Source organism: Lepisosteus platostomus, chromosome 14 (assembly GCF_059453375.1).
Source record: "Lepisosteus platostomus isolate fLepPlt1 chromosome 14, fLepPlt1.hap1, whole genome shotgun sequence".
Lineage (NCBI taxonomy): Eukaryota > Metazoa > Chordata > Actinopteri > Semionotiformes > Lepisosteidae > Lepisosteus > Lepisosteus platostomus.
The window spans coordinates 5054195-5075227 of NC_142624.1; the positions used below are offsets into that span (position 1 = coordinate 5054195).

The 21033-nt window shown below is 38.8% G+C and overlaps 2 protein-coding genes across 4 annotated transcripts in view; both read right to left on the reverse strand.

Moving 5' to 3' along the window:
- LOC148648767 (transmembrane protein 237A-like) overlaps nucleotides 1–1649 on the reverse strand; it is a 28879-nt gene extending 27230 nt beyond the window's left edge. For both annotated transcript variants that reach the window (XM_088606681.1, XM_088606678.1), the window contains exon 1: nucleotides 1511–1649. In XM_088606681.1, the coding sequence (XP_088462807.1) occupies nucleotides 1511–1524 (14 nt within the window). In that variant the 5' untranslated portion in view covers nucleotides 1525–1649. The remainder of the gene's footprint in view (nucleotides 1–1510) is intronic.
- LOC148648768 (MAGUK p55 subfamily member 4-like) overlaps nucleotides 1259–21033 on the reverse strand; it is a 36368-nt gene continuing 16593 nt past the window's right edge. Inside the window, exons 7-22 of one of the 2 annotated variants that reach the window (XM_088606676.1) lie at nucleotides 20293–20374; nucleotides 19618–19703; nucleotides 18283–18354; nucleotides 16557–16753; nucleotides 15482–15540; nucleotides 13992–14009; nucleotides 13183–13224; nucleotides 11644–11664; nucleotides 10181–10195; nucleotides 8588–8629; nucleotides 7756–7929; nucleotides 6543–6623; nucleotides 5212–5305; nucleotides 4998–5106; nucleotides 4553–4687; nucleotides 1259–3811 (exon numbers count right to left, since the gene is read on the reverse strand). In XM_088606676.1, coding sequence (XP_088462802.1) covers nucleotides 3620–3811; nucleotides 4553–4687; nucleotides 4998–5106; nucleotides 5212–5305; nucleotides 6543–6623; nucleotides 7756–7929; nucleotides 8588–8629; nucleotides 10181–10195; nucleotides 11644–11664; nucleotides 13183–13224; nucleotides 13992–14009; nucleotides 15482–15540; nucleotides 16557–16753; nucleotides 18283–18354; nucleotides 19618–19703; nucleotides 20293–20374 — 1419 coding nt within the window. In that variant the 3' untranslated portion in view covers nucleotides 1259–3619. The remainder of the gene's footprint in view (nucleotides 3812–4552; nucleotides 4688–4997; nucleotides 5107–5211; nucleotides 5306–6542; nucleotides 6624–7755; nucleotides 7930–8587; nucleotides 8630–10180; nucleotides 10196–11643; nucleotides 11665–13182; nucleotides 13225–13991; nucleotides 14010–15481; nucleotides 15541–16556; nucleotides 16754–18282; nucleotides 18355–19617; nucleotides 19704–20292; nucleotides 20375–21033) is intronic. The other variant, XM_088606677.1, reaches the window with a different exon arrangement.

Below are 21033 nucleotides of genomic sequence, written 5' to 3' on the forward strand. Positions count from 1 at the left end.
CCTCCACTATCTGGGCTCTAGCTTGCTTTCCCCTTTTTGAAACAAAATAAAGCTGTAGGGTTTAATCAGTCCCTAGACCAGGGACTTAAAATCCTCCAAAATGTATACTTCACAGTGTAATGCTCACACAGACTAAATGAGCACAGCATTTTTCTTCAGAGAGAACTGCCTCAGGATCAACAGTAAAGCTAGGGTGGAAATCAGGGATGCACATCTTTACACAAAGAGTTGTAGGAGTCTGCCAAATACTAACCAGCCACGCTGTCGAAAGTATCCCTGGGGATATGGAGAAGGGCCAAATAAACTCCTCTCATTGGTAATCACTCTTAAGGGCTTACATGCGTTTACTAGATGGAAAGTAAAAATCCCTTCCTGAAAAAGAAACGATCCAAGAACTGCACAGATAAGTGCAGACAGGCGTGCTAGCATATGACCACATTTTGGTTGAAAGAAATTTACCAGGTGGTTGTGGCGACAGCGCCCTCTGCTGGCAACATACAGGAGCAAATCTAACACCGGCCTTGTAAGGGAGTCGTCTCCTTGTGCGATGTATCCTTCTTTTGGAAGCCAGATTTAAATCCAGGTAAAACAAATCCTTATCCTTCCTAACAAAACGTACAGAGGACGCAACAACCGTTACAGTGTTGTAGAGTTCAGTCCAAACAAACGACTTATTAGTTTACTTAAGGATCAAGATCCGGGCTGGATCAAAGCCAGCAGCTGTGTAGCTGGGACTGTAGTGCAAAGCAGGGCTCACAAGGAAGGAATAACAGGCAAAGAGCAAAGACATTTTTCTGGATACCATCTTAGACAAATCTGCATTTATATGTTTGTTCACATTTGCTTTGATATTTTAAACCCAATAAATATTTCACTTATCTTGAATGTCGCATTCATGATGTGCGTTCGTGTATGGGCTATTACATATTACAGAGAATACTGAAATAAACGTCATAGTTCTTATACAATTTTCATTTCTTTAAAGGACAACAGTGCAAGTTCTTGTTGTCGCCGTGTTCATTCAAGGCGAGTACTAGTTAATGCAAAAACAGCTATTACTGCCGAGATGGACAATACCGTTAAAAGGATAGAAGATAGATTTCAAACCAGCTTTAAAAATATTAGGGCACCAAACATTTTTGAAACTCTTCCTGTATATAATATCGTGAAATATGTATACTTAATGAAAACGACTGGTACTAGTATTTGAAACTAAAGGGAATGTTTTTTTTCTAATTAAAGAATGACACTTCATTGCTTAAAATATATATTTTACTTTAATCGACATTAGTGTGTATATACTGGCTAAACTAAATACAAACGGTTCAGCCAGTATTACTTTTACAAAATTTTCGGCCTTTAAGACTGAAAATACAATCTATGAACACGAAAGACATTTTAAATAATCACCCATCTTAATCAACAAAAGTGAGGTGGCTTCTCGTTAAACTTTTGCAACTACAACTTTTTCAACATTCATATTCGATCGATTTTATTTCAAACCACTTACCCGTGGAATTTCATCCATTTTTAAAAAGTCAATTCAACAAGCTTCTGAAGATAGAAAACTACTGTACAAAAAGAAGAATAACAACAAAACTGCCAATCAGAACACCAAATTCCATGCTGTTGTACACCGTTGTTGCTAGAGCGACGAGCCAGTGGGAGGTCAATCATGTCTACTTCCGGGTTAAATCACGGCTACATTATTTCTTGTAATACAAGCGCAATTTCCATCATCCCGTATCTTCTTGGATAGATGGACGCACCTGGGAAGCTCTGATTGTAGTGACAAACACCCAACGTTAGGACTTTGATACTTCATTAAATCTTTTTACCTCCTGAAAATGTCTGGATTTCTCATTTTGGGGACCTGTTAATAATGAATAATGAATTTGTATTCTAAAAATGGCGAGAGGGATCAAGATGTATGAAGATTTCGGTTTGAATGACGACACGTTAATCCGCATTAATGACATTAAATGGAGCAGAGTAGACAATGTTCAGTCCAACCACAAAACGTACAGCTTAAATATCAATCAATTCAGCATTTAATAATATTATTAAAATATTTCATATAACACTCTTTGTTACCAATATTGCACAAAAACAGGAGAACCTACTTAAAAAAGAAACGAATAAAAATGTTTAGACAACAGAAATCTTTTTTTTTTTAAAAAACGGCTAACATTGTATTTTGGATTCTCAGAAAACTTAAAGATTCAAATTACAGTAAATCACACTGTGGTACCACAGGTTCTGTAATTAACTTTGGTGTTTTTAAATAAAAATGGTGGTACATACAGTAAAACAAGAAAACACTCAAATATATGTAGATTATTCAAAGTCAAAGTCATTTATTCTATAAAAAGAATTTATAGATTGTTTTATAAATTCCATATTGAGGTGATGAATAAACTAGAAGAGTTTATATTTCAGATCACAATTTTAAGGTTAGATACAAATGAATTCACAAATCAGTAATTCGGCTTATACTGTATGTTGGAGCGGTCTGTGATGCAATGAAATCCCCCAGATTTGTTTTTAGAACTATTGAAAAACTGATGATTAAACAATTTCAGAACCACTTAAAACATTACTCTCTTCTTACATTTAGAAATAAATTATTAAACCATACACTTAAAGAAAATACAAAGGTGTACAATAAAATCCACAATTATCTTGGTATACATAAAAATTGCAAAGATCTAACAGTCATTATGACTAGCCTGTGCTGAGAAGGTTAACTTATAACCATCTGTATTACCTGAGTACACAGGCAGGTGTTCCAAAATTAGTAAATTAAATTTTCATCACAGATACTACGACATAACCTTATGGCATAAAGGACAGCATTAAAAGTTGTAGAAACCCAGATTTATGTAATTGAACAGTGATATTCAAATCAAATATCATGGTCAATAAGTACATTTTAAAGGATAACGAAAACACAAGTTATTGGGCTGTTCTTGGTACATCGTATAAATATCCTGTTGTAAAATCTCACAATCTCTGTGCCTTTCTAAAGCCAGGCGTTTCCCATTAACACACACTATGGCGACCTCCTGTAGGAATCTAGACTGCCACAAACCATTAAATCCGGCTATATTGTAATATAAATTAGATTAAATAACTGAAAAACAAAACATCACTCAGGAACTAAAGCAAGAAGAATTCTGTCTAATTTAAGGACATGGACAAGGACAAGGACAGGAATTATGGTTGATATACAGTAAAACTCCTTCAACAATTCTAAAGGTGATATCATACTGGAGTCATTTCACAGGGAAAATAAAGGATTCCCAGAGTTCTCAAGGATACTGTAAATACAGGAAAAATAAGTATTTTGGCCCCTAAATTCTCCATATTGCAAGGAGACCTCTAACAGTAACCTTGCTGTTATACTGCCAGCATTTAGGATTTTTATGTATGGGTCATTAAAAAGTCCTTCAACTTGATAAAAACGTTGAAACAACTTTGAGCACACTGCATCGTTCTAGCACTGAGGTTATGCTTTAGATACTGTTAGTGAAGCTCACAGTTTCAGTCAGTCTCTGGGCTAGGATGAGGTTTACCCCTGTGTTTTGGTGTGGTTTGTCCCTTTTTCCCCTCTCCTCTATCAGGACTCTTCTGCAGGCCTGAGCCACAGAGCTGGAACCCACTGCGGCTCGTCCTGTGCCCGCCTCACAGCGGTTAACAGCTGGACACAGGAGTCCTGCAAGCTGTCGTTTACGATCACGTGGTCAAAAAACTGGCAGTACTGGGCCTCCACCTTCTTCGCCATTTCCTCCATTTCCTGGAAATCCTCCTCCTGTGAAGCAGAGCACCATTTTAGCACCGTCCGCCAGCACCATCTTTTTCATATTTTAAAATAACAATGGAATTATAAAGCCCCTTTCTCTCCGTTCAGTAGGATTTTCAATTCTCTGTTGCTCAAGTACAGAGCTCTGCAACCCAACTTTCAAAGCATTACAAACAGCAGAGAAGTGATTGGAGGAGTCAACAAGCTCACCTCTGTCCACTAACTCACAGGGATTGTTGTTATACACCAAGCTGTGAAAACATTGTGCACCACCACTTGGAAAAAACCCAGTCACTGTTGACTAATGATACAGTCTGCGTTTGAGCCATGTATAACCTGTATATCACTTATGCTTTGCTCTTCATAGTGGCCCTCTCTGGAATAGCCACTCAGCATCACTCCAAAGGAAGCAGTCTGTGTGGTGCACTGAATACCAGAATAGAGTTTTCCCCTGTATACTGTACATTGTCACCAAAATGTCAGTACTATATAGCAAAAGAAACATTTGTTCCAAACTTCAGTCTGCACTTCTACCATTACGGGAGAGTATACTATAGTTTGTAATAAAAATACAGTATTTTGATGCAGCAACGCTATAAATACGCTTATTAATTGATTCTATACTGATTAGTACAGAAACACATTCAACAAGTGAAAAGGAACAAAGAAGATTCCTAAAGGCTGACAAATCTGTCCTTCAAGTATTTTCCCAAAGAACAAGAAAAATACATTTTGAAAATGAAAACTTACTTTAAAAGGCCGGTTTACGTAATAATCTGTGATGATACGGGCACTCTTCCTTGTCTGTTTCATGCGAATTATGCTGGATGGCTTAATAAATATGATATATGCTTTGAGTTCATGTGTCCTCACACCTTGAATGCCCTGTAAAACAGATTTACTACAATTAATGGTTGTTGTTTTTAGCTTTTCACAAATATTGTGATAAAGTTTAAAGTTGTTTGCTATGAATCAAGGCCTGCAGGAGCTGCAGAACACCTAAAAGAATCATTCCAGAATTCCAGCATAATTTTTTCTGTAATTTTTTCCCCAACACAACGTCATTCTGTTGTACAATTCCAGTCAGCAAGATTACTCTTGAACGATTGATTTGTTTATTTAAGTGTCACATCAGGTCAAATTGTGTATGAAGTTCACATCACAACATGTTGAAGAAGTAGTAAGAAATTCTTACTTGTGGCTCTAGGTCAATGATGCAAATTTTTCCATTCTCCAGAACTTCCTTGACAGAGTCAATGCTTGTGCCATATAAATGGCCCTTATATTCCCCATATTCAAGGAACCTTTCAAACACAGAGACCAAAACAGTAACTGTATTTCAATTATTGAAACTACACAAGAAACTGTGTACTGTACCTGTACTGAAGTGTTACTGAAACAAATAGTACCTGTTACTGTGAATCATGTTCTCAAACAACTCCTTGGTTACAAAGTGATACTCTCTCCCATTCTCCTCATAGCTCTTTGGGGGTCGGGTTGTGTCTGTTTAAGAAATTTACCCATTAGACAACAGCAATAATTAAACACACCAAAACCTACAAAGGCTCTGGCCCAATACAACATTAAAAAGGTTACACTACTGATAAGCCATTACTCAGGCTAAAAGCAATTGTTTTTTAAATTTTTGGAATTAATAATCCTTGAACAGATTTATACTTGCCTGCTGAGCAGTCTTTAAATGACCAAACTGCGTTACTCTCCCAAGATAAGCTGCTAGGTTATGTTACAAAACAATAAGAATCCCTTGTATTTCATCACAATAATATGATTTTTTATTATACAGGCACCAATCTCAAATTGAAAAATAAAGGAAAAGAACACTTCTACAAAAGCTTTGGATTCCTTATAAGTTAGTATCAATGCCAACCCAAAATATGTGGTTGATATAAATCGGTTCACAGCGAGCAGTGAATTTATGTCACTGTAAGTCAATATGCTCAATACAGAATTAAACTAATTGGGCAGTTTTGTATTCTAAGAAGAAAATGACTGCCACACACTTTAACAAAATGTATTTTCAGTCTGGTGACACATCAAATAAAATCAAATGAGCCACCAAAAATTAGGTTTTAGCTTTTTTGATAAATGAAAATATATTGTGTTACAAAACTCAATAAATAACAGATCAACTGTTTTAAACAGCTGCAGTTGCTGTGGTGATGGTCTTTTGCACAGTTAGCACTTTGACAAACAAAACAGCTTACTTTATTTTCTCCTGTACTTAAATTCTGTGCAGATCATCTGAAAACTTATTTCAGGAGTCAAGACCTTGGAAATATATAAAACCTTTTTTTCTGATAAGCCCTTAGACTTTTCTCTTTTAACAAATGAGGAAATGTTTGAATGTGGCAAGTAAGTCTTTCTTGTTAATTGTTAAGTGATGTATTTCTTACATGGAGCTTTATTGTTTAGGGAGGATGAAACTCAATAGTTGATGTTGGGCTAAATGTTGCGCTTGGGGCAAACACTGAGATAAACACTATTTTTCCCAATTTCTGAATATGATTCAAATTCACAATTGTTGCACATTGAATTAAAGCAGGGTTAGGAGCAATCTTTCAAACAAAGCACAAAGGTGTTAAGGACTGAGAGCAATCTAAATGTCAGTTAAAGCTTTTCAGATTAGACTTAGCATTGCAAGACCCCTAGACCCCTAGATCACCAGCAATGTTCCTTAATGTTGAAGAACGCCCAAACCACATGTAAACAGAGCACGTACGTGGAACGGCCCCCTGAAAGATCTTGGGGTTAATTTCAATCAGACGCCTCCGCAGCTCATTCACCCCGACTCCAGAGGGACCTGAGAAAATAAAGCACAAAGATCCGGATATATGTCTTACTTTATCGGGGAACACAAGCAGAGTATTAGGGAGAACTCATTTTGGCACAGGAAACACTGAACGTTAGCATAAGGGGTGTTCTGAAAACACGAATCTTGCTAGAGTTGTGGAACACCAGGAGAGCACCTGCACTACATATTTGTGCAGAAATCCTTCTTTCTCCAGCTTTAAGCCCTGGGGAAAAGTTTAAATTGGCCTAATTAAGTTAATATGGAGCCCTGCAGCTCCCAGTAAGAGCACAGATGTGCAGTGTTCCTTCAACAGATCAAAATATACTGAACATACGGTATTCAAGTCCTCATGAATAAGTGTCTGTCTGGGTGCTGCACAATGTTCAAGGCCATGTTACTGCAATGTTATTGCTCAAGTCCAGAGTTTTGAGAATGTATCTCTAAAATGTACTTACTGAACTTCTTGATTCCTTGGTGTGTGATCAGCTCTACCTTTGACTTTTAAGAATATGTAACTGTGATTGATGATCTCTGTTCACTGGTAGGGATCGTGTGTTTTCTGCTGATCGGAGTTCCTCGTACGCATTAAGGTTCTGCGTAAGGTTTTAGGTTAGATAATTAATGATTTGGTCGGAATAAAATCCAGGGGGGTCTGAAGCATTTCTGAGAGTCGAGACTATGTCGTGTACAAGCTGGAGCTTGATTTTACAACCTCCAGCTTACAAGACGTACATTCTACAGTTTGATTGAAGAGGAAATTCATCATCAGCAGGCTTGTGGGCGGTGTATTTATATAGAGAAACACATGGCACTGGCATCTGTGACTGCAAAGGATCTGTCTTAGAGATATTTATCCATTAAATTCACAGCTAACTCTCCTGAAGCTGCCATTTGTCTTGAGTTATACTGAGTTATATTGCTCCTGACACCTAATATACACCCATATAGTGGGAAGTTATGTTAGTGAAAAATGAACCAGCAATATACAGTAATATGGACACCAATGTGCGTGGCTAGTTATTTTATGAAATTCAGGTTTACAGAATTGGATTATATAGTACGTAAGTACACTTATCTAAGGCCTTTCAGAGGTTTTACACTTTTATTACCAGGAGTGTGCACTAGTGGTGTAGTAGCTCACCGATGAGGACAATGAGGCGGTGTCTGTCCTCAGGGTGGCGCTGGTATCTCACCACCTCCTCGTAGGGTGAGGCCAGGGCACTGTAGCAGCTGCTTGGGCAGCGAGCGTAGCAGGATTGCTGGTGGCTGCTGCGAGATTTTCTCCTGCACAGGCGCAAGCTTCTGCGGAACCCAGCTGAAGATCACAAACAAGGCCGAAGACGGAGAGGCCGGTCAAACAAAACGCACGCACGGTCATAGCTTTAACAGCGGAGCAAGACCCATGGAAAGCCTTCCATCCATTCATTCTTTTTTCTAAGTGCTTTATCTAATTCAGGGTTATGGGTAACCCCTATCCTGGTCAACAATGGCAAGGAACATGGTACACTCTGGACAGGATGCCAGTCTATCATACAGTAGAACAAACACAGACACTCACACCAGGGCCAATTTTCCCAGAAGCCAATTTGCCTACCAGCATGCCTTTGGACTGTGTGAGGAAACAGGAGCACCTGCCAAAAACACTGAGCCATCCCCTTAACACGGCTCTGGTGTTCAGTCTTTTTCCTAAACTGGACTGCATTTTTGAAATGTCTCAAACTGGACACTAATACTGGGGCAGACTGAACAGTGATGCATAAACTGTAAATATTTTCTATTTCCCCAACCTATGTTTTACTGTCTTCATGACTTTGCATCTGGCGTGGCAAATTCATCATTCATCAAATTCATCATTCATCCACTATGAATCCAGGAAGAGAAATATTTTAGTCATCTCCAGCTTATTTTGCTTTGGCAGCTGCTGATAAAATGGATCTTCCAGTTTCTTCATTTTTAAATTAACTTCAGCATACCTAAATACAAGCCTTGATTTAGAGCACTGAACCCATCTTCTTCTGGAAGAGATGTAAGAGAAGATACAAGGAGTCATTGTTATAGAACTTGTAGTGACAGTATATAACTTGAACTATGAACAAGTTGTCAGTATTGCCATAAACACAACAACCAAAAAACCCACGAATGGACAACATGTAACAGGTGGCAAATTAGTTAGGTACCTATTAAACTACCATGCTTTAGTGAAACACTGCTCATGAATTTAACCCAATGGGTTAAAAACTACGGTTTTAAGAGATCCAGGAAGGACCAATCTGCAATGCATTGTGAGGGTAAAGTATAGTTGTCTCCAAAACTGGTACCAGACCATAGTCTAGAGATCAATGACTTAAGGTCTTGCAAAGTAACAGGGTCTTCTGATTGTGATCCCAACTAAACTCTCAGTTTCTTAATTGAACTTAGTATTGACGGAATTAGTCAGGATTAATGTCTAATGGTCCATTAAGTAAAGATACTGAAGAAAAGATTGGGGGCCCTTCAGGTTCATGGAGGTAGATGACCACTAATGAAGCTTTTAAATGGATCTGTGGATAGCTACAGTACAGCACTGTCGAGTTTTATACATATACAGTATTCATTCTAGGGATGAAATTCCTCCACTTTTTAAAAGTTGGTTAGGAATTTAAATAAACAAATTCCCATATTTGAAAACAACAAACTCTGAACCCGGTTTTGTCAATTTTGTGTCAATCAGCACAAAATTTTGGGCTGTACTTAGCCAAAAAAAACAAATCTCTGCACACAACTCCAAAGAATCTAATCTCCCAAACAAAAATGAAAACATCACAACCTGGAGAAAGGAAAAAAGGGTAACAGTTTATTTTTGGGTCTTGGATAGTATTGTATGCAGTAAAGTACTGATAGCAAAAAGAGGAAAATGAGTTAGGCCTTTTCAATTCTGACAGTTTTGAGACCTTACCAGCATCACCAAAACCGTGTTCAAGAATCAACGTCAAAACTGGGTTACTTTAAACCTAGTCGAATAAATTAGAGCTTTTAAAGCCTTGGTTCCTCATTTACCACATTAAGTGACATACAGTATTTCATATTCAAGTTATAGAGACAACTCATAGGAAAAAGTAATGGTGTACTTATTAAAGGTCAATTTAGCAAGCAAACATGATTTTTTATTTAAAAAAGCACTCTTTATTAATATTTGCAGTGTTCTTTACATTTAAGAATACTTGGTTTCATTCAGAAGCTGAGTGAAACCAGAAATCCAGTGTTTCAGAGAATATGTCTCCCACACACTTCATAAGTCAGCCATACAAGATTGGATAACCCAAATCAGTTCAAGTATTTCTCATGAGTGGATCTGTGACTCAAATGTTCTGCCAGGCTTTTGTGCGGTAACGCTTTTTGAAAAGAGGACACGAACTGGGTCTCAAAAGCCCAGGGTTCCATGGAACCAAGCAAGAGATACCCCAGTTCAATACTGTACAATGTTCATGTTTTTCATCCTGGACACAGAGGTTGAAATGCGCATAACCTCTCAGAGCCATACGTACAGATTTAGTGCAAGGAAAAGTAAAAAAAAAAAGAATATTCACCTTCTCTTAGCTCCTCTTGAAAGCAAATGCAGAATTTAAATTTAAGAAAAAAATGCACTGTTAATCTTTTTAAGATAACTTATTTTTGCTGCTGTACAGTATATTGGGATGCTGTTCTAGACTGACTTCTCTACATTGTTCTGTAAATACAATACCTCAAGCTTTTGTCTTGTGCACATTTGTTTTTTTAAGTAATTTAAAATGCCATTTTTTCCATGTTTAATTATGTATTTATATATTAATACAAAAAAACTTTGCCCTACTTCTGTCCTCAGTGTGTCAGAAAGTATTGTATTTTTGGTGTCAATAGTTCATAGGAGATAAAGCTGGATTTTTTAAATTGCGCATTAATTAACATATCATTTTGTTCTACGATATGATGCGTTCTTAGTACTTTCTGCCCTGTGAGGTTTGTAATCTCCCTAAACACACAAAACTAAAGCAGCTGTATGCGATATGACCTCTGCAAAGGGGAAAAGTAAGTTCAGTAAGTGCAATTTTTGTCAGCGGGATGCCAGAACAGCAGCAGCAAGTCCAGTGTTTAGTTTCCTGGATCCAGAAATCTAGTGTGGTGGTAGACTAAGTGGCCATCTTTATGAATATTAGAGCATAAAAAGTTTATGACAGACACAGGGTATTAATCATTTGAATGATTTTACCCCCAATTAATTATCACTCATCATTTGCTCATATGGTTATAAGGATCGAATAAACCTAACAGAACCGCTCGTAGTATACATCATAAAGCCGCTATTAAAAACTGGGCTAGGCCATTAGGTGACCATGAGTGGGGGTTTTCCTAGTGGCAGTGCATAATTGACAGCCCACAGATAGGATTGGGTAAACTTGAGTTTAAATTTTTTTAAAGAATTAATAATGAAGGTAATTTATATAGTGATTTCTTAACCCAAAGCACCTCACATGTAGGTTGTGTAAACCCAGAGAGGAAATTAGCTAGCTCACCGGGATTACACCCAGCCCTTACAAACAGTGTCATGGGATGTTTCATTAGCAAGTAGTCATAATATTGTCTGAATGTCTTAATGGATGGAAGACACCTCTTGTGGTACTGTACATAGGACTCCCTGGTTAATTTACTGTACAGTACTGGGGTCCTGATTTGGAAATTGTGTTCCAGATGGAAAAGTGCCACCTACTGGTCAACAAACGCCATTTTGTGAGATCTGACAAAGTCAAGCAAGAATATGAATGCTGAAAGTAAGATAGGGTTCCCACAGTGTGCTGCTCAGGAGTGACTCATGGATTTTCTGGATGTCTGATGATTCACGTCAGTAAATGCCAGCTTCTCCAGCTGTTAAATATGTCAAATGTGAAATGGCTCTAACAAACAGATGCAAAGAGGGGAAATATAGTTTTGGGCCAAACAGAATATTGAAACAAAGAGATCTGTGTCCCACATAACAAACATTCCACCTAACAAATAAAAATAAAGACTTACCTACCAGATTCAAAAGCTTCTTCATCTGTGAAAAGAGAATAATTTAAGGGTAAAGAATAGACCTATATATACCTCCAAGTCTTTTGCTTCTGAAATAAGTTAAAAATGATCTGCTCAGAATTCAGTTACAATAATAAAATAGAGAAATAGTGTACGCTTTTCTTTGTTAGAGTTCTTACTGTACAAAACATGATCACCCCAGCAACTGCAACTGTAGTGCTCAACTTAGTGTGTTATTTATAAAACTATGTTCATGACACAAATTCAGTACACAAATATGTTCATTTAACAAAGAAGCTAAAAATTACTTTTTGGGTGGCTCATCTGACTGGAACTTTCACCGATCTGAAAATGCAGTTTGTTGAAGTGTGTGGCGATCATTTTCTTTAAATACAAAACACTGCCCCATCTATATTGAGCAGCGTGATGCTAAAATAAGTCACTGCTTACTGGACACTGATTCATCCATAATCAAGTCCAAGGAGCTTTTACAGATATATTATTTTCTCTTATTTCAAATTGTGATTCGTGTCTGTATAATAAAAATGCATATTCCCAAGAATAAAAGATGAGTAATTCTTAGAAGTGCACACTGTTGCAATATGCTTTCTTCCCCTCGTAGCAAGACAAGCTGTGGAAGATCAGCTGTGATAAATGTTTGAGAAAGATGCAAGCTCCTGGGTGCCTAATGAGCCACAAGGGGGAGCTGCTGAGTTGCAAACTGTGCAAACTCTGGGAACTTCCCAGCTCATCATGACCTGTGTGTAGCTGCCCAGTTTTGCATGTAAAGCAGCAAAGGGAATCCTGGTTGCAGATCGCTACTGAAAGCTAGCTTTGGAGTGTAGTGCTTTGTAGTGTAGTGCGGTCTGAGCAGAGACTTTTACCGGTTGAGCGCTTAGTAGTAGTAGTAGTAGTAGTAGTAGTAGTAGTAGTAGTAGTAGTAGTAGTACTAATAATAATAATAATAATAATAATAATAATAATCATCATCATCATCATCATCATCATCATAATAGTTCTAGCTATTCTATCTATTATTACACAGAATAGTATTATTTTTATTAGAGTGATGAAGCCAATTCATAGATGGAGATTATGAGGAGGCCATGATTCCTATTGGTAAAGGCCAATAGGAAATTTAGCCAGAAGGGTGGGGTAACACCCCTACTTTTTTCAAGAAACACCCTGGGATGTTTAATGACCACAGAGAGTCAGGACCTCTCATCCAAAGGACGGCGCCTTTTTACAATATAGTGTCCCCGTCGCTATACTGGGGTATTAGGACTCGCACAGACCACAGGGTGAGTGCCCCTTACTAGGCCCACTAACACCTCTTCCAGCAGCAGCCTTAGTTTTTCCCAGGAGGTCTCCCATCCAGGTACTGGCCAGGCTCACACCTGCTGAACTCCTGTGGGCTGCCAGCTGTGAGTTGCAGGGTGATATGGCTGCTGGCCATAGTATTGTATTAGTATAAGTACTGAATGATGGAAGGCATTAGAATCAACACTGGCCAGGGAGCCTGGAGAGCAAGCCATTACTGTACCTGTTTCGACACATTTTTCATCAATTGCCATCATGTCCTCCTCTGTAAAACACAAAATACAATCATTTGTTCGGAGTCAGCAAAAGAAGATTGTTTTTAGAAGAGTTTCTGCCACACAGAAAGCAAGGGAGATGGGGTCCAATGGCTCTTTTCCAATCCAGGAATTGGTTCAGAAATATGAAAATTGATCACTTACTAAAGGTTTCTGCAAAAGCTTTTTGCAAAGGTATATACAATTTGTGCATTAAATTACCATTTCTTTAGCAAGAAATTCAGCTTAAAGAGCAAGCAGGAACGCCAAGTATATCATTTTACATTACATTATATTATATATCATTATTCATCATAATCCTAATATTTTTCATAAACTGTACATTTGTAGCTTCTTACGATTTTAAGTTTATACTGACATTTCATATGTTGTAACCCCCATCAGCCAGCCTGTGGCTGCTGTCTGAAGTTACACTACAGCTACTAGAGAAACACCATTTAGAATCACTTTGATGGCAATAATATTTGGAGAAGGGTGTTTCTCAGACAGACAGCATCACCAGGGACGTACAGTAACTGTGCACCAGATACAATATATAGAAACGAATGAAGTGGACTTTAAACTTGTGAGTTAACTCAGGAGCTGAAAACGGACTTTCTAAAACACGTGCAACAGCATGTGCAGCATAAGTTACAGTTTTTGGAGCCGTGTGTGCTGCTGTTTAAGAAATTGTTGTTAGTCTATCAACTACTACGGCTACAGCCAACATACTGTACATCTCCACAGTCTTAGAACAAGCTGCACTATAAACACGTACCTTCTTCCACAGTATTTACTTCAGAGAATAAGCAGGAAAAAAGGAAACAATGACTTCAATGTATGCAGAAAACAGCATCTCTGAATATTGAAGTGAAAGATAATTTACACTGGGGTTCTTAATGACTTACAGCATAGCTGTACTGGAGGATGCACAATCCGTTCCTGATGCCAGCTGGTAACATAACTTTTTTTTGTCTTAGTTACTTTAGGTTTGCCAATTCTTTCTGTTACTGTACATTCTGACGCTTTGGAATAGCCTGTTGCTTGTTTTTCAAGTCTTGGCAAAGAACTCCAGGAAGTGAAGGCAGACTCCTCCCACCTGTCCACTTTTGAACCAATAGCGGAGGTAAAAATTCCAATTGGAGGAGAGGTGGCAGCAGTTTAGCCGATAGCCTTGGCCAGCTCATCTTACCCTACCCTCCACCTGGGGAAACCCAGTCAGTCACAGACTTGGACTCACAACCATAGAGCTCAATGCGCTCTCTACAGTATGCACTGAGTGGTGGGTGGGAAAAGAACCAAGTTCATGGGGCAACAATGGTCAAAACACAACTAATTTCAGGAACTTCAACTTTAAATTTAAGATGAAAATTTTACATTGGCATGGTGAGCTAAAGACAACCTGAACATGCTGATAAGGTACTGCACAGCACCCCAAAATGTACACAATAAGGAGATTAAACCAAGGAGCTTCTGAGCAGCAAAGCCATGGCAAACTGGGAAAGGAGTGCTTGCTCACTGTATTTAACATTTCTTATTTAGAAGGTCAAGGGGTGTATCTCTGCCATCAAACTTTCATTTAAAATAACCCCTAATAGGTCAACGGCAGAAAATGACATTTTGAGTACCATGTTTGGGGGTTACTTTCATAACCCCTGCATTGCATTTTCAAATGCCAATAGTACACTGAAAAACATAGCAAATGCAACCTCTATTTTAACCCCTGATTAGTCATTCACTGTCATGTCCGAGAGCTGTGTACAAAATGTTCGACAAAAATGTTCACAACATGCACTCCTCATGACTTCACTGTTGGAAAGGATAATAACTGTGTGTTTAAATTTCCATGGGTAAAGGTGATGTTTGCAGGCATAAAAGAGCCATAGGTACATGTATGACACATTTAACAAGGACACCAATGCCATTCTGCGAATGTTGCTGGCAGCTATAGTATATTATAACAAGAGTGCTGAGGGTCTCTTAGGTCTTACATCGATTATACTAACACTGCTACAAACTATATGTACAGTAATAACCAAATAGACAACAGGAAACTGAAGAGTGATCTCTGCACATCAGCAGCTGTAGCCGGTACCACAACCGGTCGGCATGGTAGCCTCATAAGTAACTATTGGATTACTCCAAACTGTTGAGCACACCACTAAAATGGACCGTGGAACTCAGATCAGTGCCGTAACGGAAATCACCAGTGAAGAGATTACTGAAGAAAAAAGTCACAGAAAGAGAAAGCTTTATCATTGTACGTACAGATTTTGACACACGTGTGAGGCTGTAGAGGCTGAGACCACCAGAACTCTCGTTGTTTCCTTGGAAAAAAATAAAAAATGTGGAGGACTTTAGCTGTCTGGAAATGTGCCAAACAAAATGGGGCAAGATAAAGGACATTCATGAAATAATAAGAAATTTAAACCTACTGTACAGGCCCTACCGAGGCCTTCAATCTTCAGAAACAATTGAGCAATTTAACTCGCATCTGATATCACTGGAAGCCCTTTGGGTAGGGATTTTAATGAGGGAAGAGAACTCAAGGTCATTTTATCACTACAAACCCTTGGAGGACAAGTGCGAAATTAAGCATCTTATGTTAGATTTCATCCACAGATCTGCTGAGGTTTTCTGAGATGGCTTGTGTCACTCGTGATAGTGGCCCTGCCTCCAGATCCCTTTACCCCAGATGTTAACACAGAAAAGATTTTTAAACGTCTACAGAGCATACCCTTAAGATCAAATGCAAATTGCCCATGCTTATAATTTGATTGTAATATTTTTAAAATACAACTTGCCAGGAATAATCTTGACAGAAAACACAGCCTACTGTGTGCATATCGAGTTTTGCTTTATCCAAGATGGCATCCTTACCCATGACACTAATTCATTTGTTGTGAACAAAAGCTCTCAAAACGTACAAGCATCAAATAGTTTTACCACCTCACATGCACATCCATTTTAAAATCTGAAGCTAAAGTGACAGCACCCACCTACTGTATTCTTAAGCAATCATATCCATTAAATAAAGTTTTGATCCTTGCCAGACACATTAACTCACTTTCATTTTTCTTGTCCTGTAAAGTAACTCAGGATTATGAGGTAAACACGGCTTCATTTGGGATATTTCTCCTGGATTGCCTTCCAAACTGGTTATCTCCCAGGTTTTAAAATTATTCTGCCACGAAGGTAGTTTTCCACAACAAGATCGATGTTACATCTGTGAAGTATCATTTTCAGAAGAGGCCAGTTTTGAAAGGTCTGTTTGTTCACAAAGAGGGTATTATAATTTTGGTGACTGTCATGAACAGTATGGCAGACAGCAATGGTAATGTACCTTTTCAGGAGATTGGCAGAAGGAATTAGGCCTGCGCAGCAGGATGTATTGGGAAGCTTCCTAGCTTGCCACCAGAGGAAGTCAGTCTGGTCCACAATTTCCAGGATATCTCCTTTTCGGAAGGCCATTCCAGCATCAGCACAGGGTATAGCGGGATCCTGCTGGGGGCTGTAATCAGTCATGGCTCTCACATACATCTGCAAGGGAGGGGCAAAGAAATTAATCAGTGAGGGGCTGACTGAATTTACAAGGCTACTCAACTCCAGTACTTTAGTAGTAGGGTGCCCTCCTTACTACCCTCTTGGGCGATGCGGTGGTTCTGAGGCTAAGGATCTGCGCCTGTGGCTGGAAGGTTGCCGGTTCATATCCCGTGGCCAGCAGAGGAATCCTACTCCGTTGGGCCCCTGAGCAAGACCCCTAACCCCAACTGCTCCAGGGGCGCCGTATAAATGGCTGACTCTGCGCTCTGACCCCAAGCTTCTCTCTCCCTGTCTGTGTGTCTCATGGAGAGCAAGCTGGGGTATGCGAAAAGACAACTTCCAAATACAAGAATTCGTATATGGCCAATAAAGTGATCTTATCTTAAAGTCCAGAATATTGACTCACAAAGAGCCCAAGAAAACTGTAGCCTATTGAATTTGAGCTCCAGAATTATATCAACAGTACATCAACCAATGCTAAAACAATCTGTCAAATGGCTACATTTCCTGTGAGTCCTGGGTGCCTAGTGTGGCCAGTCTTGATTTAGTGGATTGTTATTAGCTGCCTGAACTTGAGGGTCGATCTAACTGATCCCTCTCTGAATTACTGTATAGCCTCTGTGAGCAAAGAGCCCAGACTGAACCAAGAGTCACAGCTGGCATTTAATAAATGACCTATCCTGCTACTATCATTTGCAGCAAAACTGTAAAATGTACAAGAAACCCTGATGATATAAAGCAGAGACTGGAATAATTTGTCTGTGGTCTTATATCCATGTATACTACACAGTAATTTCTGTTTATTGGGAATATTTGTTTCGAAATGTGAACCAGGAGACGCAAGTGGAAACTACATACTGTAGAAGTGCAATTAAGCATGAAAAGAGGAGGCTTTTCCTTATGCAAAGGGCTGTGGGTGTAAGAAGAAACCTACACAGCCATGTCACATAGGGTATTTCCATATGTTTGAAGAATCCGCAGAGTTAGTGAGATCCTCTAATCAGTTAGCTACTAACAAATGAGTTAGATAGACTGAATGGTGTATTCTTGTTTGTAAAGGTGCTGTAGGGGGATAGTGTGATGCTGTAGGTGACATTGCCTTGGACTTGCAGACCTGAGGGTTGGGCAGGTAGAGAGACTAGGTACCCTTGTAGAAGTACTGGAGAGGGGCAAGAGTTGGATGAGATATCATGAATGTGGTCTTTAGGTGGGAGAAAAGGGACTAAACTCCTGCTGGGTCATAGCCCTATTTGGTGAAATGGAGGAACCCTATGCTGGGAGCATAGAATCAGGTGTTTGGGAGCATAGGACTATTTTGGAGGCTACCAGAGACACAAGCAGCTTGCCGTTTTTTGTCCTATTTGGATAACTCGCTTTCAATGTCTTCCCTGCTCTTTTGGATACAGCATTTCCACTGATGAGAGCCGATCTGACTTGATTTACATGACCAACAGTACCTAGGGCAAAATTTCCCCAAGCCTCTTCAGAGGTCCCCAGTGTGAGACTCACTGACCTTCAATACTCACCATGGTCTGGCTGTTGACTGGTCTTTCTGAGATGGGGACCAGCTTGAACACAATGGTACCGTGGGACTGGGCCTGACCATATTATAGGGATAAAATAAGAAAAGAACAGGTAGAAATTTATTCCCTGGCGAAAGGGAAAAAAAGAGACACGTTTTGGCTGTTGAGCTGGCTTCATGTGTTTTCTTGGTCTACTTGAACTAAAATAATTAAAGATGCTTTTAAATGGAATGTGAATTCAAAGATATTTGCCGTAGATTATACAGTAAATATAGAAAATTATTTAAATTTGAGGGGCGGCACAGTGACGCTGTGAATAGCATTGTTTCCTCACAACGCTGGTGGGGTGCCATCAGTGTGGAGCTTGTATATTCTCCCTTTGTTCAAATGGGTTTTCTCCAGGTGCTCTGGTTTACTCCCACGGTCCAAAAACTGTGCAGGTTAATTCAATTCCGGAAAAATCAGTCCTGGTGTGAGTGTGTTCGTGTCTGTGTATCTGCCCTGCTGGACTGGTGTCCCATCCAGGGTATATCCTGCCTTGGCCCTCTTGCTTGCTGGGTTAAATCCAGCTTCCCCATGACTCTGTGTTGGACAAGGTACTTAGAAGATGGATGGATATAAATCTGCACTCATTAGATAAAGCATCTCCAGCAACAATTCCTGTACCTGCTCAGAAGAGAATGTAGCATGTTCACTTGCAAACCTATTAATCTCTGACATATTGGAGGCTCTATATCACCTGATAAGAGAAGCTGCTCTGCTCGGTAGCAGTGCTCACTGGTATGAGAACTGAGACAGCTCTGGCTGAGAAATCCTATCCTTGCCTCAGTGACGTACAGTATAGCCAATTAGGAGCAGCTGGTTGTAAAAATCCATCATTGACCCAGTTTTAACAGTAATTTACAGTATGTGGTCTGTAGCCCTTCTTAGTTGAAGCAGATAATATATAATTAACTGCAAGCTTTTTCTTCAGGCATGAAATGTGAAATTGCAAAGCTACCACCAACCAGACACATAATCATTCCCGCAAAGTGATGAACTTCAGCTGCGGTGTATGAAGAAGATTTTGAGTAAGACTAATATTAGGAATCACAGTAATATCTCTTTAAGATCTTTATTTACGTAACACTGTACATTAGATAAACATAATCTTCTCTAATGGGAAGAGGAGATGAGTACAACTGCTGCAGATCACCTCTCAATGTTGCTCAGTGTTTTAGCCAACAGTATAATCAGAAACACTGATCAACAGAGATTGTAGGAGCTGGAGCAAGAGGCTAGTTGGGATAATTGTAAACTCACACAAGAAACACCTTGTCTTTTAAAGACGATACTTACCAGGATCTGAATGATCTGTTCTGGCTCCAGACCTTCCACTGAATGCCCATTAACTTCTACTAACTTGTCTCCCGCGTACAGCAGTCCTACAACCAGAGGGCAAATAATCTCCACACTGAAATAGCCATTGGGAAGACTAAACAATAACAGTAATAGAACCTGCAATAACCTCTCTGGCAAAACCGGGTTTCTCAATAAATATTTCAAAATAAATATAAACAACATACATTTTATATTTAGTCGTTTAAAAATGAGATAGAGGTAAAGTCACCTTGAACTCTGTATGAAACCAAATGGTTTGAATACAGTACGTTCTAGAAAGATTTTCTATAGAAAATCTAAAGATAAAATTCATCACTAGCATAATGAGATAAATTGGGCCTCCTCTCAGTTGCAATTTTTCATGACTTTATAAATGATTTTTAATGTCTTGTTTGTTTCCTTCTGCAGTCTGGGAGCTGAAAGAGCCCTTGTCAGCCATTTATAACTTCCCATGACACTGAGAAAATTGTGAACCATGACTTGGGAATCAGCTGGCTTCTGATATAACACAGACTACAACTTTTAGCCAGACCACAGACAATAACGCCTACACCAACCAAGAAAACAATCCAAACAAGGGAAATCGCTTGGAGTGATATTAATGTACAAAATTTAATGAAGGCTTTGACTTACCACTGCGATCAGCTAGGCCTCCATGTATCACCCTGGCAACTACTATCTCTCCAGTGATTTCATTCCTTTTAATTGTAGCACCCTGGAAAAAAAATGAAAAGTGTTTTTTGGGTGAAAACATTTATCATTATCAGTAGCAGGAATAATGTTTTTCATCTATGGTTTTCTGGTTTTTAAAGATATTCACACGCCTGTTTTTTGCAATTGTTAGAAAACACTAAGCTTTGTTACTGTTGCAGTAGATAGGAATTACATCATACTTTTAAACAGTTTTATTAAGAAGAACACAAGCCTTTTTTCTGTCTCACATGGTTCTTTAGTGTGTACATTGCAGTAACAGTGCAGTATTTTGTTTACTCCAAAGTGTAATTTCAATATCCGAAATCATTTGAACGTCAGTTTACTTCAGCCAGATAATGTTGACAAGTTTATTAGAAATAGATACGTTGCCTCACACTAATGTACACTATCTTTTTAATATTTATTTTTGGAAAAAGAGACAATTCAATCAGTGAAAACTGCTCCAAGGTGTTCCACTGCTAATATAATTTTGAATACTCAGAAAAACTGTATTGGGCAATTTGTATGTAGATGAAAGACGTGATGGTTTTACGTATGTGGTCATTTTTGAGGACTAAGACTTAGAGAGTTTGTGGGACCACAAAACGAAAATATTATTCATTTTAAATATTTGTTCTTGCAAATAGTCCCCCTTAAAAGATGATGCTTCTTGAAATTTTA